This window comes from Phyllostomus discolor, chromosome 5, assembly GCF_004126475.2.
Source record: "Phyllostomus discolor isolate MPI-MPIP mPhyDis1 chromosome 5, mPhyDis1.pri.v3, whole genome shotgun sequence".
NCBI classification, from domain to species: domain Eukaryota; kingdom Metazoa; phylum Chordata; class Mammalia; order Chiroptera; family Phyllostomidae; genus Phyllostomus; species Phyllostomus discolor.
Window position 1 is genome coordinate 24,877,551 of NC_040907.2, and position 17,976 is coordinate 24,895,526.

At 46.6% G+C, this 17,976-nt stretch overlaps 1 protein-coding gene across 1 annotated transcript in view; it reads right to left on the minus strand.

Moving 5' to 3' along the window:
• Positions 1-17,657, minus strand: part of GNL2 (G protein nucleolar 2) — a 24,246-nt gene extending 6,589 nt beyond the window's left edge. Inside the window, exons 1-11 of the mRNA XM_028513143.2 lie at positions 17,466-17,657; positions 15,736-15,820; positions 14,319-14,413; positions 12,426-12,565; positions 9,536-9,720; positions 7,529-7,595; positions 6,522-6,680; positions 5,870-5,983; positions 2,124-2,252; positions 1,069-1,173; positions 134-292 (exon numbers count right to left, since the gene is read on the minus strand). Of these exons, the coding sequence (XP_028368944.1) occupies positions 134-292; positions 1,069-1,173; positions 2,124-2,252; positions 5,870-5,983; positions 6,522-6,680; positions 7,529-7,595; positions 9,536-9,720; positions 12,426-12,565; positions 14,319-14,413; positions 15,736-15,820; positions 17,466-17,529 (1,302 nt within the window). The 5' untranslated portion in view covers positions 17,530-17,657. The remainder of the gene's footprint in view (positions 1-133; positions 293-1,068; positions 1,174-2,123; positions 2,253-5,869; positions 5,984-6,521; positions 6,681-7,528; positions 7,596-9,535; positions 9,721-12,425; positions 12,566-14,318; positions 14,414-15,735; positions 15,821-17,465) is intronic.
• Positions 17,658-17,976: the final 319 nt, after the last annotated feature.

The window sequence follows — 17,976 nt, forward strand, 5'->3', positions numbered from 1 at the left end:
CTCTCCCAGCTGTTCGTCACCACCGACTCGCTGTCGGGTTCCACACTACCCACGCCACGGACAAGCTCCGGCCCGGGCACGTCCCCACGCGCTGCGGGACAACCCAGTCCTCAGTCCCACGCCCCTGGCTCACCTTCAGTAACTTCCCAGTCCGGAATGCTAGCTTCTCAAGAAAGTCCTCGGCATTCTCCCAAGAATCAATCTTGTATGTCTTGCTGATGTATTCTGGTTTTGCTCGTTCGAGTACAGCACCAATGTGGTCTTCAGGACTCTTAATTTTTTCAACCTGAACCTGGACGTTAACAGGAAAGCTCTTGCTTACAAACCTTACTATGGAAGCAGGGAAGTTCTCAGTGTTGTTTGTAACAACACCTAAAAAAAAAAAGACTTCAAAACCACACAGCGGCGGGGCCTGGCAGGGCCCGTTTCCGAGGGGGATGGATGTGGTCGGCTGGAAGGAGCGCCACTGGGAGCCGGCTGCAGCCGCGGCGCCCAGGACTCACCCCTAATCCCCATTCACCACAAACTAACTGAGTGGCTTCCGCAAGCAGTTCCAACCCGGAACGCTTCGTGCTACTACTCCCTGGCAGAAATGGTTAAAAGCCTGCCAATCCCAGGACACGAGGGAATGGGAGGGGAGGAATGCGCACAGGATGTATAAAACCAGCAGCACTGGTTACGGTTGAGTGGGACCAGTTGAAAGTTTTCGGTCATATTCAGAAACAAGTGAGGAAACGACTGAGTTCCAAAGCGACTCAACCCATAAACCCACGAAGATGAATTGTCACTCAACATAAACAGGCCCTGCTTCCCCTTGGGTCCTGCGTGTACACGACCAACTCTTCTGTGGGGTGACAGTGACCAGATCCGCCCGGGGTCCCACCGACTGCCCAGACAGGCTGCGGGGAACGAAGAGGCCCCTGCTCAGTGCCCCATCCCTAAAGCTCGCTCAGACAGGCGGGCCGCGAGCTGTCCCTGGAAGGAGTGGAAAGCGAAGGGCTCCGGTGTCCCCACGGAACGCTTCCCCCGGAAGGCACACCGAGAGCCCGCGGGGACCAGGGCACTCACGACTCCTTTCAGCACAATGTCGGTCTCCGAGTCCTCGGAGGGGTACACCACCCCCGGACAGTCGATGAGGAATATCCGCCGCATCAGGGTGATGTACTGCCAGACCTGAGACAGGGAAGAGCCACAGACTTTGGGTCAAACACTCAGAATCTAATTCCGCAAACCCCCGGTGCTCACGGCAGAAAAGGCGGCGGGAGGAGTCAGAGAGAAGCACCTGCTGAGGTGTGAAGCTACGAAGCCTCTCCTCCACCTGCCCCACGCACACGGCGCTTCACTAAGGATAAACTCCAGTTCCCCCCAGCCAGGAGTCTAAAGATGATGCAGACGCAGGACCCCAGCCAGTGCTGTGCGGTAGTACCCAGTGAGCCTTCTCCCGATTTCTGAAAGTGCTCTTGGGAGCTTAATGCTGTTTGGCTCCCCAGATATTCTGTGTTGAGGGTATGACCCTCAACTGCCAGAATCTGCCCCAATGTTGAAATTTCTTTCTTGACCCATCAGATATTCTTAAGTTAGCTTTGCTGATGAAAGCAAAGGCTGCAGTGACAATTTGAAACAGACTTAACTATGAATGGCACTTACCAAATCATGCCAAAGCCACACAGTGGCTTACAAAGTACTCTTGGGCTTATCAAAATGGGCAGAAACCACTCTGGTACATTCCAAACCATTATGCTGGGACTAACCCTCCAATGGCAGTCTTCATTCAAGAGAGGCCGACAGAGTCCTGGCTGGTGTAGCTCTGTGGACAGAGTGCCAGCCCACGACGCGAAAGGCCGCTGGTTTGATTCCCAGTCAGGGCACATGCCTGGGTTGCAGGCCAGGTCCCCAGTTGGGGATGAGCGAGAGGCAACTGACTGATACATCTCTCACATATCGATGTTTCTCTCCCTTCTTTCTCCTTCCCTTCCCCCCTCTCTAAAAATAAGTAAAATCTTAAAAAAAAAAAAAAAAAAAAAAGAAAGGAGAAGCTGACAGAAATCGCCCCTTCCTAAATAATCACCCTCCATAAAAATCAAATACTCGGAAGTGGGCACGAGCCCTCAAACCAGACGCACCTTTGTTTCCCCTGCAATGGGGGCCACGCTGCAGACCTTCTTGGAGCGCAGGGTGTTTATCACGGAGCTCTTGCCAACGTTCGGATAGCCGATGAACCCCACGCTGATCTGTTTCTTGTCGGTGTGCAACTGTTCACAGAAAAGAACACACACTACATACACGCGGTCAAGAAAATGCCTTTGGACAAACAGGCTGTATTACTTCGATGATATAAAGGACGCAGTGCAAAACGGTCACTAGAACTTGATTTAAAGCATAGACGCACATCACCTATGTCGCCTGAGCCAGCTGGACACATGTACTTATTAATAAGTCAGAGGTGAGTCATTTCCTCAGTCCTCCATGTGAAATTATTCTCGAATGTTTTAAGGTTGAAAATATGTAGGTCAAGAAACAAAGGAAGAAACAGTTTGTTAGTCATCAATTTAGAAGAACACCAACCACTGATAAAATGTCTTTAGGGAAGAGGACCTTAGCAGATGCTGCAACTGTCAATCCCACACCCTCGCCCTCCTTCCCTCTCTGCACAACACACTTTGCATTCTCATTGCCGCAAAGAAGTGGAGGAGGCCGAGCTCCGGGAGAGGGTCCGCAAGTGGATGGGGACTTGTGATTAAAGACGGTGGAGTGAACATCCCCATCTGCCTCGCTCCTGCCCCAAACTCTACTAGAATGGCAGCACTGGGAATGAACACATGTAAACCCACAGAACCAAACACATAAAACCAAAGAATGAGCTGGAGAAGAGCCAATAAAAACTAACATGTGATAGTAACAAAACTCTAGCAGTTAAAAAGTAGTATCTGCCCTGGTTGGTGTGGCTCAGCGGATTAAGCACTGGCCTGTGAACTAAAAGGCTGCCAGTTCAATTCCCAGTCAGGGCACATCACATGCCTGGGTTGTGAAGGTAAGCAATCGATGTTTCTCTCTTACACTAATATTTCTCTCCCTCTCTTTCTCCCTCCCTTCCCCTCTAAATAAATAAATCTTTAAACATGAAAACCTTAGTGGCTAAAAAAGAAAAATGGAAAATCCAGCAAAAATAGTGTCAATGAATCACAAAAGATCTCAGCAATATAGATAGCTCTAAGGCTGGACAGAATTTCAGGAGACCAGTGGAAAGTGTGTAGAAACAGCCAATTCTCCACCCTGCCCCCGCCCCCCGTTATCTCAGACACACAATCTATCCAGCCCTGAGCCTTCAGAGATAATGACTGTTTTGAAACCATGCATTTCTGAAAAGATCTCTACTTTTCAAACCTGAAAGGAACCCTAGATTTAGAGTTAATAGTGGCTAAAAGCGAAGTGATTAATGAAAGCCTAAATATGGAACAGTGAGACCCTCGGGCCCTTGCTCCGAGTTTCCAGAACTCCCACCAGGGCGATCTATCCACCCCTGAGCTGGAGACTGGAAAACTTCTCTCTGGTCAAACTCACAGGCCCATGGGTGAAGACCTACAGACACTGACATCTGGGGTGTCCTTCAGAAAAATACTGGGTGTCTATCCAATCCCCCTACAATAAAGTCTACCATTCAATAACCCCCAATAAGACTATCAGCTTTTTTTTTTAGTGGCTCTTAAATGAACCATATTTTGCTGTATATACTGTACACCTTTTTGCCCAAATTTTGAGGGAAAAACAAGGGCGCACATTGCATGTGGGTACAATGACTGCACACCATGGACACAATGACCCCGTGTGCAGTGTGCACCACACTCGGGTTTGGGAGAAAAGACAAACACACACAAAGAAACGGGGAGAACACAGTCAACGCAGGGAGAGGAGGCTTCAACCCCCCGCTGTCATCCTGAGATGACATTCCACCTGAGAGAAAGAGGCGGCTGTAAACGGGGGCAGAGCAATTCAGAGTTAAGTAAGAGCTCTCAAGAATTAAAAATCAAAAGTGAGAGACAAAATAAATTTTGCAATGAAACAGCTAGATGATCAAGAAACTGCCTAGAAAACAGCAAAATGTCATGAATGTACTGCTGAAATAAAAAAAAATTTTTTAATATTTTTAAAAAAGGTAAAAAAACCCTTGAGAATTAAGCCAGGAGGTAAAACCGAATTCCTCAACAAGGAACACCCGTGGGGAGGGAGGAATTTCCAAGAAACAACACAGCACAGGGCAATATGAGACCGAAAGTCCCATCCAGTGTCTAGCCCGCTGAATTATAAAAGACCCATCTTAAAGCACATTGCTACGAAATTTTAGAACAGGAATTTCAAAGATCCCAGCCACAGAGGATTAGGAGCCACAATGGCCTCTGATTTCTCAACAGAAATAGCAGAAGACAATGCCCTCAACACTCTGAGGAGAAATGGCATGCGGTAAAGATATTCCAGAATGCAGCCCTGGCTGGCGTAGCTCAGTGGATTGAGCACGGGCTGTGAACCAAAAGTGTCACAGGTTTGATTCCCAGTCAGGGTACATGCCTGGGTTGCAGGCCGTGACCCCCAGCAACCGCACACTGATGTTGCTCTATCTCCCTCCCTTCCCTCTCTAAAAATAAATAAATAAAATCTAAAAAAAAAAAGATATTCCAGAATGCAAGGTCTCAAAAAATGTCCTCACTCCTTCTCAGGAAGCTTTCAAAAAATATATTTCCATCAAAAGGGAGTAATTCCAAAAAAAGAAAAGAAACCCAAATGAACCAGGGATCCAACGGAACACAGCCTCGAGAATTCTCTGGACGATGGTGGGGGGAGTGCCGGGAGGAAGACCCTGCAGCTGGCCTGGGAGCAGCCGGGCCCAGCGGAAGGGAGGCGCCGGCACATTCTGGAATGTCCCATTCCACTAGGGGATTTGGTGGGCCATTAGTGACAAATAAAATGGAGCAAATTAACACCAGGGAAAACAGAAGGTTTTATTAGAAAGCAATTAGAATCACAGCACTGTGTGGTTCAGCTGCAACTGATGTTTTACGGCCACAATGATGTAAACACTGAATTTAACCAAACACGTGACGATACAGGGAGAACAGAGGGAAGGAAGGATGTGTGGAGGGAGGGTGGTTGTAAGAAACCTGACCCCCATTTTCCATCCGTAGGAATAAAAGTAACATGGGGAGACTGGAGGAGCAGGGAACAGGACAGGGAGGGAATTAAGAAATAAACTCATAAGCATGTATTAAAAATAAGGAAGAAAATAACAGAAGTAAACAGCTAAAAGTGGCAACTGTTTGCCCCTGGGAAGCTGGGAAGGGTGAGACAGGGAATATGGGTCTTTTGTTACTAGCCAGGTAGAACTAATGAAATGCATGAAGTTACAGGTGCAGAACTCGGGGCTTTGAGAACATCTGCTCGGGCGATCTGGTTTCCGGGAGGAACTGACAGCTGACAGGGTCTGAAGCTGGAGTTGGGCAGGGGGGACAGAATCTGCCAGCCCGAGGGCGGGGGGTGGGGGGTGGCGGGGTACGGAGAGACCTCAAAAGCCCAGGGCAGGAAACAGAGTGTGTACGGGGGGGGGCGTCAGTCATAAAGGAGCAGTAGGGCCATGAGATGCTGGGGATATGGCGGAAAGGCAGCAATGTTGGTCAGGGATCGGAGTCAAGGCTGACCTAGAAGATATCTCCGAATCCCTTACAATCCTGGGATTCTATAGGTTTTTACATCTGTAGAACACGTTTCTCCTATTGAGGTGTGGGAAGTGGGGTTTGTAGCTCTCTGACATACTGGCATGAGAAATTAGTTATGTAAACCCACAGCTACACAACTGGAGAAACAGACCAGGTTTGAATACCTTTCCAAACTGCCGCAGAAGCTGAATAAACGCTCCTTTGCCGAAAGGGTTCGTAAGGCTTGCATGGAAAGCGAGTGTTGGATAATCCTGGGAGAGGACAGCAACCCATCGTTTCTAAAGAGGGAAAAGAAAAGACACTGGTAAATTGTAATTTGTTTATTTACAATACAGGAAGAATCAGAGCCTGTGTTACAGGATTGTGCTTCAAAAATACAGCTGTCTACGGAAAATGTTAGCTATAATTCTTTGAAACTTTTTTTCAAGTATGACAGTTAATGCTTTGTCTTTTGTCTTCCAAATACAAAACAATATTCCCCCAATGCCTTCATTAATGTAACATGATTAGTGTAACATGATGTGGAACAGGCCAGGGGCTGTGGCAGCGGCCTCCCTCCAAGGGGCACAGGTCATCCTGTGGGCGCCGAAGCTGCCTGGTTCCCCACCAGCAGGGGACAAACGCTGCCCAGTCGGTGAAGCACATTTCAGCTGTGTTTCCAATGAGAACATTTCAGTGACTGCACTCGCAAGAGCGCAATGCTTTAACTCATGTCCCAAGGCCTAGAGCCATGAAACTAATTAACTTGCGGGCACTCAAAGCTCACAGGAGTGGCATGGCCTTGCGAGTCTGTTCTGCATTAGCAGCTGTACTTACTGTCGCCCAGGTTGGAACTAGGTCGCATTTGTTAAGGACAAAAATGAGGTGTTTCCAGGGCTTTTCCTTTTTCAAGTAGGCCTCAATGTGAGGGGAGCGGGTGCCCACCGGGTCTCGGGCGTCGAGGACTTGGACAACGACGTCTGACGAGTCTATCACCTGCAAGTGCAGAGAGGCAGAAACGGTCTGTGACGGACTCGGGGGACACGAGCGAGGGCTGGTGTTTAACGGGACCCGAGACAGTGAAACAACAGCGACAGCCTCATGGCAGGCGTATGAGAGCGGGAGGCAGACAGTCTCCGTGCCCAGGGGTCAGAATTAGAAACTTTTTATCATCCCTGAAACCTGTCGGATTGGAAAACTAGCTTAGGTGAAACTCACCTCATGTCAGGACCACTTGCTACTGAATGGAATCACTTACTTCTGAAGACTTCTAAAAGTTCCTCCTGTTACAGGTTTTGTGTATTTTACCAAAAACTAAGAAATTCGGTTTGCTTTCATGGCACCAGTTTCCTCCTGTGCTGCTGTTTAATCACGCAGCTAAGCTCGCAGTTCCGTTACTGAGAGTTTCAGCAGCGCGTGGTTACGAACCTCAGCCAGCCGACGAGCGCGGGGCCGGCACTCAGGACGCACGAGGACTAACCAGCTGGGTGAGGGCGTCGGCCTTTCTAGACTCGGGTTCTCTCTATGAAACGAAAGGCCTGCCCTGAGTAACCTGACAATTCTCATGCAGCTCCAACCACGGATGGTAAACCTGAACAGGATCATCATGTTAGCACGCGACCCCAAGACTGCCGCCTGTACGAAGGCCGCTGTCACTATCTCGCGAGGAGTAAAAGATGCAGTCGCAGAGTGCGAGGGGGCACGCCCCCAGCCCCCGACCCTGGTTTCTCTGTGGGGGAGGAGGGAGTGGGCAGCAGAGCCTGCACTTCTCTGACAGAGCTCCAACGTATCAGGGCCCGTTTTCTGGAGGAAGACGGTGGAAGCCGAAGAACTGAAAGCCTTACCTTGTAGAGCTCACCCCATATTCGTCTGGATTGTCCCTTTTTATATATCTCCTCCTGGGCTTCGTTTCTGAAGAAGAAAGCACCCACAGTGAGCAGTGGAGGCACCGTCTACTCAGACTTGGGAGACGTTTTAGGGGAGGGCCAACCATCTACCAAAGCAAAAGGGGATCAAACCTAGTTGCAGATGGACCAAAAACAAGCTTAATTTTAAAAGTGACTCTATCCAAATGCCCACAAACAGATGAATTGGTAAAAAAAAAAAAAAGTGCCCGCTATTCACTAATAAAGAAGAGTCAAGCTCTGATTAGTGCCACAACACAGGTGACCCTGAGACATTACCCAACCCCTGCATGGCCGCCCTCACATGAGGTGCTGCTTGTAACAGCCGCTGAGCCCGGGAGAGGCAGGAGGCGGAATGCATGGCGCTGCCAGGCCGTGGGGAGGGAGCGGGGGCGCTGCTGTTTAATGGCGCAGACTTCCAGCTCGGGATGGAATGTGGTGATGGTTTCCTGACCACATGAACGTACTTAATGCCACCGAATTGTATGCTTTAAAAAGGGTAAAATGGTAAATTTTATGGTATGTGTATTTTACCATAGCAAAATTTGTTTTTGAAAAGGCAAGTGCGATGAGGCAACAGGCCAGAGAGCTACGGAAAGTAACTGGCGGGACTTGAACCATCGCCGATGCCCTGCTGCTCCCATGGAAGGTGTGTTTTCTGACCAGGTTGAGAATCTACTACAAGCCTCAAAGACATTTAGCCAGTATCTCTGAAACAAAAATAGTTTTGTTTCCCCCGTTACCTACCGTTCCTTTCGGAGGAAGAAAAACTTCGACTCAGAGCCAACTGAAAAGCCCAAGTAATCTAAGAGTAAGTGACCCAGCTGCCTCTCTGGCTGGAGGCCCCCCAACAGCCTGACATCCCCTCTGGGAGGCCCAGAGCACGACGTGGGCTGATGGCGGCGCCGGGGGGGGGGGGGGGGGGGGGCCTCGCTGTAGTCGAGGGACAGTGGCTCTGCGCCAAGGCACTCAGGAGACACGAAAGAAAGTACAGGGACTGGCCGGAGCTGCCCGGGAAAACTGAACCAGCAACCCCGGAAATGGAGGGTAAGGTACAGCTGCTCCCAATGCAGGTAAAGTCTCTGATGTGGCGAGCCCCTCCCCCTCACCCCGAGAGTTTATCTCTGGGTGATAATTAGGGATGAGAAAGGTTTGGTCACACTGGTGGCTTACGCTACCCGTGTCTGCCACAGGGAAAATTATAAACAGTGTAGATGTCCAGGAGGGAACTGGCCATAACAAAACACTGCTCTGACATTAGATATTGTGTTACTGTTAATACATTTAGAAAAAGGTATGAAAATAAAATCTTAAAAAAAAAAAGGCAAGTTAAAATAGTCTTAAGGTATTATATTTGTAAATAAAAATGAAGCGTAAGACAGATTTAGAATAATATACATATTGGTGACTGATCCTTAACCTTCTTGGAGAATATGATGAATGTATGCGCCCTTTGTCCCCACCCTCCTCCTCCAAACACTGAACACAACAAAATCCCAATAGCTGTGCACGCGCACACACACACACACACACACACACACATCTTCAAAGGGTCACGGAAGCCTCAAAGGCCACCCTCGAACCCCTCGTTGGTCCTCACCTATACAGTGCTTGGCGTGGGTTGGGATTACGAGTTCTTATTTTTTGTTGCATTTCAACTTTAACTCTATTTCCTAATTTGCCCAAGACAGAATATACTGCCCTTGCAATGAAGAAGAAAATGTTATTTATTTTTACTTTGGGGATGAAGAAAGAAAGAGACCTACAGTAAACGAGTCACCTTAAATTATTCAGCCTGGCCCCCATTTCACTGATTTTTCTGCTCTAAGGGAAGGGGACAACTCTCCACCTCGGAGTTAAATCGCTGAGCTTCACGTGGGCAACACAAGTGCAGAGAAAACGCTGCAGGAGAGCAACGACAAGACCCGCGCAAACTGCAGACTATACCTCACACCTGTGTCTTCAGTCACCAAGTCACGGTCCTTGTCCTGGTCATAGCTCTCGGTAGACATTTCTGCATTTTCTACAAGAGACTGCATGTCACTTGCAAATAAATTTGGTCGCTTCCTCTGAGATTTGGGGCCAAATGTAGTTTCGAAGCTTTCGGTATCAAGAATGTGCACCTTTGAGTTCTAAAGAGAAAGAATTACTGGTAAAACTACGGAAAGACTGAGAAAATGCAAAAAAAATTACAAACCCACCTAGGAAAGGCTTTCTTTTATTCTTCCAAAGCCCAAGCCACATGAAAACTTACATGGATGCATCCTGACTTCAAACCAGAAACGCTTATGTAAACAGCAAAAATAAATAAATAAATAAATAAATAAATAACAAAAGCACTCGTTCCTATATCCTGAAGTTCTGTAAGCTTCTTTGGAGAAATATAAAAGTAATACAAATAGTCAAAACAAATGTGAATAGTTGCCACAAACTCTACTTTATATCATAAATTTCAGTCAAATTTAATTAAGGCTACAATGCTGAAAACTTATCTTTTCTGCCCAGTTTTTCCTTGGGGGGGAGGGCTTTCCAATAAATGCATAAAATTTGTCAAATTCACAGATTTTTGTCAAGGACAATCATACCCAAATTTGTGTCTTTTTTTAAACCAACTGTAAATGCCAACTTTTTCTTGGAAGTTCATTTCTTTCACGGCTAAAAGGAATTGCTTGTTTTGTAAGATACATTTTAGTTTCAGATAACATTTTCCCTAATTTAGGTAATGTTTTTATTAAATGCACATGGAATGTCTTCAGATGAAAAACATCTAGCAAAAGTCCAAAATAATAGGTTAGATGTGATAAAAGGAACTTGATACTAACTAGAACTAGATGTGACTGTAAAGGAGTTATGGGCATAGGAATTTTTGAAACCAGATAAAAGTCAAAGTTTGAGTTAGGATCTATCACGTAACAGAAAGTTAACAGCCGGCAGAGAATATCCTCAAAAAAAAAAAAAAAAAAAAAAAAAGTAAAATAAATAAATAAATAATAATAATAATAAAAAAATATATATATATAAAACAAAAAACCACTCTCTGCCCCTCTGCACGAGCTCCTCTGTAAGCACCAGCTACTAAACACGGATCATGGAAGAGCCCAGTGGCTTCTGCACAGATCCCCCTCCAACTCCTAAAGACCCTTAAGCTGTTACCATTTTCTCAAATCCTTAACCCATCTCTTAGTTCGGCTTCACTTGCTACCTTCCAACAAAGGAACATTCCCAAGCACAGATGTGTTTACACGGGACTAGCTTCTAATGTCAAATTATGATTACAATTATCCTTGAAAACCTTCTAAATAACCTAAGGTACAGTACCCATGGATTTGTGTATATAAATCTATACGTTAGCAAGTAAAATGCAGTAATGTGCAATACCTCATGAAGCACACATACAAAATAAGCTAGTGTTTTTAATGTGCTGCTATAGAAATATAATTATAATGTACATTTAACTGAACGTGCAAAAGTTAAAACTTTATCTGATTTGACCCCACTCTGAAGCAATCCTCCAAATTAGATTTTTTAATTAGTAGGTTATCATGCTAGAATAAAATAGGTAAGGTTTCTCGAGGCCAAAGCAGCAAACTCATCAGCTACTCTGAGCACCTCTCTGCAACCAAGTGCAAGCTAACGCTGCAGCCGCAGAGCCCTCATTCTACACATCAGAGCATCAGGCACTGGGTTTTGGAAACAGGGAACTGGAACAGGCAACAAATCAATAAATCCCTAATAGAACCTCTCTGTTCTTCTCATAAACAGGATTCAATAGTTTGTTGAAAGATGGCTTCAGGGAGAGGAGACAAAGAGAACAAGGGAAATGAGCAACTTGTCTGTGGTTCATGAATTACACTCATGTGTTTCTCTGAAAGAAAACAGTCATTCCACTAATAGGTGCCATTCTTCCAGTCTGTCATGAAACAAAGCATAATTGATAAAACCTGAGGCAATAACCAGGCCTTGGTTTTTATTTTGTTTTGCAAGTAAACACTTTTCTTTGAACTGTTAATCCATGTATGCATGTCAATGTTTCTTCTCCTCCTTATACTGGAACTGGAGCTTATGCACTGGCTCCGTTTCTGGGAATTATTATTCAATGCAAGTAAAAACGTGCAGGAAAACATTAGGCCATTTTTTCAGTTCTGTGCGAAACTCATTCTACTCAAGCCAGATTCAGTCCTTACTGTACTTTGAACTGCAGTGATTAATAACCGATCTGACCAGCACCCTTTCCTCTGGCTCGAAAGAACAATCTCCGAGGGTCTCACAGAAGCTGCAAGCACGCACCACCAAAGGCCTCCCTCCTACCAAACCAATCCTAATTCTACAAAGTTTTATGGAATTACTGTTAAACAAGTTTGCCTACCAAAAAAAAAATTAAAAACAGTATTAGTAATAGCTATGATCTATCTGCTCAGCTCTGACTGGGGGCGGGGGCTGTGTGCTCACTATGTGCCAAGAGTTTTACCAACATTTCATCTGCACCCAGCCACGTGAGGAGATGGGTTATCTCGACTCTACAGCTGGGGAAGTGAAAGCTGGGGGGAATGGAAGAAGGCCAGAGAAAGGGGCAGGGCAAAGATTAAAATCCGGGTCTTACTCCTAAGCCGGCGCTTTGGTCAGCATACTACCGAACCTCGCTAACAGAATGCAGTTCATACAAAAGGGGAGACCCCCCCCCCCCCCCAACAAAGGTGAAGAGAGGAGTCTTGGAAGGCTCATCAGTGCTGCATTAATGCCACTATCCTCTGCGGGAAAACGAGAGGCAAGTACCATAGAGAGGACCTGCAAGGCGTTTGCTAATGAAACCCCACTGTCAGGGATGTCTCTGTCTTACGTGAGGCCGGATTTGATCGTGGAGAAGAGACATGGGTAACTTGCTTTGCTTCATAACAACTTTGTATGGGTCCTTCATAACTGTATCCATTTCCTCTTGAAATTTTTGTAATGATGACTGCTTAATCACACGTGTGTTTCCTGTTTTACAAAAGAATGTTGCCATTTAATAACTCCTTTTTGCTTCCACATCCATTTTCCCAATGACACTGTGAAAGGTAAGATTTTAAATTACCCGAGCTGCCCTGGCCGGCATGGCTCAGTGGCTTGAGTGCAGACCTGTGAACCAAGAGGTCGCCGGTTTGATTCCCAGTCAGGACACATGCCTGGGTTGCAGGCCAGGTCCCTGGTTAGCAGCACGCAAGAGGCAACTGATTGATTTATCTCTCACATAGATGTTTCTCTCCCTCTTTCTCCCTCCCTTCCCCTCTCTCTAAAGACAAATGTTTAAATTACCCTTGCTCACCCACCACCTGATCCATCCATCCATGAAGCCACTTTCAAACTTAAAGGGGCGGAGGGACAAAAACAAGAAAAACTGCCTCTCCTGTACTGACTACACTGGGAACTCACCCACCAGCCCAGACACACAGGGGTTCTTCCACGGTTTCCCAAGCCCAACTTCCTGACTGGATGAAACTGAAAAAATAAACATCACTGAATGGAACTCAGATTTGACGAATGTCCTACTTCCTGTTAGACGTGGAAAAGAAATGTAAAGCCAATCACAACTGATCAGTTGTTATACACAGAGAATCCCAAAGCACAGGACCTAAAAGTCAGCTGCTGCTTTTAGGGATACAAGGATTTGAAGGGACTATCAAAGGAACCAAGAAATCCAGGTAAGGGGACAAGTCAAGGTGTACGACACTAGCTGGAGAGAAAACACCTGGAAAACGAGAGATCGCGAAGAGGATGTCCCATCAGGCAGCGTGCTGCAGCACAAACACAACTCAGATGCTGGAGACCGTGGCAGCAGAGATGCCGACAACGGCAGTGGCAACGCCTCTCTTGTACTCACTGTTATTGGCTAAGCACTCCAGTCAGCACTTTGTATGGGTTCACTCACTTAGTTACACAACAGTTCCATGAGATAGGTATTATCTTTATCTTCCCTTCAGAGATGAGGAAACTGGTGAGCAGACAGACTTAATAATGTGCCCAAGGTCACAGAAATGGCAGAATCTAGGGGATCAGGCAGTACCGGGCGAACACACTGAAGGCCTCCCTATGGAGTTTTCTTTGATGTTTTTCTGTGTTGCAGTTTCCTAGGGAGCATCCCATCGAAAGATGTAAGAGATAGTCAAAGGTAGCTGCCACGTGCCCCTAAGCAGAGAGGTCAAAGGCCAGACAAACAAAGGGGTCCAACACCTGACATGCCCCCCACATCTAGCAGTGGCTAAGGGAAGGCCCAACAGCCCATATGGAAAGGAAGGTGGACTTTCCAAAGGAAGCGCTGGGGAGGGCCAACAATGGGATCCTTGCGCTGTCACTCAGGTCAAATGCAACCCACTTCAGAGGCACTTCAGGCCAATGCACTCCCTCTTCAGGCACGAGCCCACACACACCTGCAAGCCATCTCCAAACGGGAACTCTCCAGGTTACAAGAAATGATGAAACGAGAGTTTTAAGGTCTATGAATGCTGGTCATTAAGGGTGGTCTTACCTGTTTAAGAGGATCCCTTGCAACTAACAATAATAGCTCTTTTCAAAAAGAAGTTAATTACGAAATCTACCACCTCTACTTTTCTGTTTTCCCTCCACGGGTACTTCTGATCTCATTCCTTCCTCAGGTAATTCTTGAACACTCCTACCTGTTAGACACCTGAACGTCCTATCCTTTTCCACACACTGCACATCTTGCAGAGCAAAAGTCACAGAGCACAATACTCACCAAACCATTTAATATTTGGCTCCACTCTCGCCACTGTGCCAGAAGCCACCGTTGATTGATACTGCAGAGGCTTAACCACTTTACCACGGCTGTTCCTGAATTGGGGAAATTAACAGATTTTGGTTGAGGACGGAAGAAAGGCAACAGCGCAGTTTGGTTTACAGAATACCCTTTCCATCAAAAGGACCTTTTCCATTTTTTCTGTTTTGGTTTTAAATGATCATGAAACACAGCTTTCAGTAAACAAAAAGCACTTCTACATTTGAAACAGATTGTCCAAAAGCCATTTAACCTCTTGCAACAGAGCACGTAATGATTTCTGCTAGATGAATAACAAATAATGCCAATGTTTTAAAATCTGTTTACTGCTTCTTGCTTAAAAAAAAAAAAACTCCACATACTTGGGTTTTTTGGGTAATTATTTAAAGGCTGCTTTAAATGAATTTTAAGTAGAGGGTGATTTATGCTGGAACTCAAAAGTCTAAAACAAACTACAGAGTAGGTGACTAAGGCAGATTAAGTTCACTGACATTTGTATTTTACAGACATCTTTTGGAATGGATGAAGAATCTAATTATCAAACAAATTAAGACCAGCAAGCAAAATGCCACACTCAGCAAGTCCCTGTGGTAGAGGCTGCCTCAGCAGAACTCAGAGTTGTGATGAATTTTCAAGTGCCACAATGTTGTGATCTACAGTTCGGCACTAAAAACCAAGTTTTCTGCCCTGGCTGGTGTGGCTCAGTGCTGTGAACCAAGGGGTCACTGGTTCGATTCCCAGTCAGGGCACATGCCTGAGTTGTGGGCCAGGTCCCAGTGGGGACCACCTGAGAGGCAACCATACATTGATGTTTCTCTCCCTCTCTTTCTCCCTTCCTTCCCCTCTCTCCAAAAATAATTAAATAAAACCTTAAAAAACAAACAAACAAGTTTCTGGCTGCTTTCATGCCTACAGTCCTATATGCTTTGTTAAAAACCAGATTTCTATCTGACAGATTTCACTGGAGATTTAATATGCTACTCATGGAGGCTGAGGAACAAGACGTCTAACTGTCTTGTTAGACAATCGCAATGTCACCTTCCACTATCCTCACCTTGAACCAAAACATCACAACTTATCCCAACAACACCCATTTAAAAATATCTGAAAACACGCTACTCCTGCCCTGACTGGCCCAGGTGGTCGGAGCGTATGGAGTCCTGTGCACCAAAAGGTGCATAAGGGAGGCAACCAAACGATGTTTCTCTCTCCATCTCCCTCCCTCTCAAATCTGTAACTGTATCCTAGGATGAGGATTTTAAAAACTGAAACACACTACTCCTATTTGGGGAAAGCGGGGGTGGGACTACCAAATGGGTCTCAGCAACAAATCCGGGACATGGAGGGAAAGGGAAGAACGACACTGCCGGATGCTCACCTGCGCTCCTTCTGCCTGTACATATTCAGGCGCCGAATCGTGGCCCGGTCCCTCATGTTCTGGCCTCCAGCTCCCTGTACTCGATCTAGGAAACACAGAAGTAGGCTGCACACTCTTTTCGAATCAGTAAGTCTAAGTATGAACATTGCGTTACACACACCAATTAGTTCCCTCAGAGTAGGCGGGCTGACACCTGGCTGCAAAATCTCTACTTTCTCCACGTGTTGCCCCAACAAAGTTATTATCCCTGGAAGTTACAATGGTATGACAAAGCTGATCTCATCTTTGATCCTCAATAGGATTGTACTTGACAATGATCTTGGCTAATATTTTTAAGCATTAATTATGGCACTGTGCTATCCACATCACAGGCACTGTCTGGTGTAATCCATACAATAATCCTGTAAAAATGGACACATTATCCCCCTTCTTCCGGCTAAGAAACTGATGCACACAGTGGTCAGATACCTTGTCTGAGGTCACACAGGTACTAAATGGCAAAGCCACAACCTGAACAAAAGCTTTTAACTTCTAAGATACCTACCTCTGGGTCTCAGTTTAACAAAAATCGAGTGTCTGCTACATACGAGGTGCCATGGAGACTATGATTTTGATACGTACTCCTAATGTACCAGTTTCCTCGCTTTCCAATATTTGATTTCAGTCTGAGCAACAGCTAGTAATTCTTGCTTCACGTCTCAGAAAGACAAACCATGGTAATAACCTCATTTCTCATTTCAGGGTCCCTTCAAATCACCTGTCTACTCTTGACATGATGTACTAGGAAACAGGCTAAAAACCACAGGACTGGTGCCCTACTGCTCATTAACTGTACCAATTCTAACAAACCACTTCCCCTGGTTTGGCTCAGTGTCACCTGTAACATCATGACCTCTTAGGGCCTTTCTGGGTCAGGATACACAAACTGAATAATTTATCAACAATCTGGAGAAAACATTCAACATGAACCAAAGTCATCAAAAACTTTAAATCATATATGGAAACAAAGTCTAATTAACTACATCTGAATGAAAGAGGGTCTCCCAAAGTCTCTCTTGTTCATCCTATATAGGTGGACCCTCATCCAGACTCAAATGCCATCTCCCAAAACATCCTCATGTATTCATCTGTAGGGTTTCCTCTGAGCTTTCCTACATGGGGTGAGACTAACAGCCAAATCTGCAATCCCTTTCTCATTTCAGTGGTCCAAGAAGAGGTGACAGGCAAATGTGGTCAAGTAGAAAAGGCCAGCCAGGTTGGCCTATACCATTTTTAGTCTGACTTTATCTAATTTACTTCTGGAAATTCCTTGAGCTGGAAAGGTGGAATCTTTTAAGACTGAAATGTACTGGGGGAGGGGCTTCAACACCTGATCCACACTGGTACACGAAAAGAGGTCAAGTTTAACTGCCCTTCCAAATGCGAGCTTCCCGGTGTCTTCATCTCACATCTGGAGTTGTCCCACGGCTGCCAGGCCTGAGCGTTCCCTTTCCTGACTTTAGACCTGGGGCCTGACACACACCCTGACAGGTGTGCAAGATGTCAGCTCTCCACTGTGCCTCCGAAAGTAAAAACCACCTTCTTATCCCCCAGTAGCCACTCAGCTCAAAGTCATTCCAAGCAACGCCACCAAGGTATCCCCCCCCCCCCGCCCCCTCTGTCTCCTCGGAGCCCTCCCCCCCAGCATCCTCCAAGCTCCACCCTCCGCGCGCCCCGCGGCCGGGACCAACCGGGGTTTGTGCTGGCCTTAGACGGGTTGATGGTACTCCGTCCTTTGAACTTGGGCTTCACCATCTTGCCGACGGGTCGATGACCGAGTGCTAGTTTCGGCCTACTGCAGGTAAACGAGCTCGTAACTTCCCAAACCCTGCCGAACTGACCCGCGTGAACTACGCTAGACCACGTGTGGAAGGGTCACGTCACTTCCGCTCGCGTCCCGTCTTTTTCCCCGCGCGACTTCCTGGGAACGCGCGGAGCGCGCCGCCGCACCTCTGGCCCCACCCCCGCCCGGGCTACTCGGACGGGGCCCCGCCCCAAGGCCGCGCCCCTCTCTCTCCCTAGCAACCGCCAAGCTGCCCCTCCGTAGCAACCGCCTAGCTACCCTAGGAAGGGCTCAGAGCTGCTAGTAGTGTCCACCCCCAAACAAAGAAGCCTCGTCCTAGGTCAATGGCATAAGCTCAAGTTTAATTATCTGAATTTGTCCTAAAAGTGATTGACCACACAGAAGCCAGATATCAATCG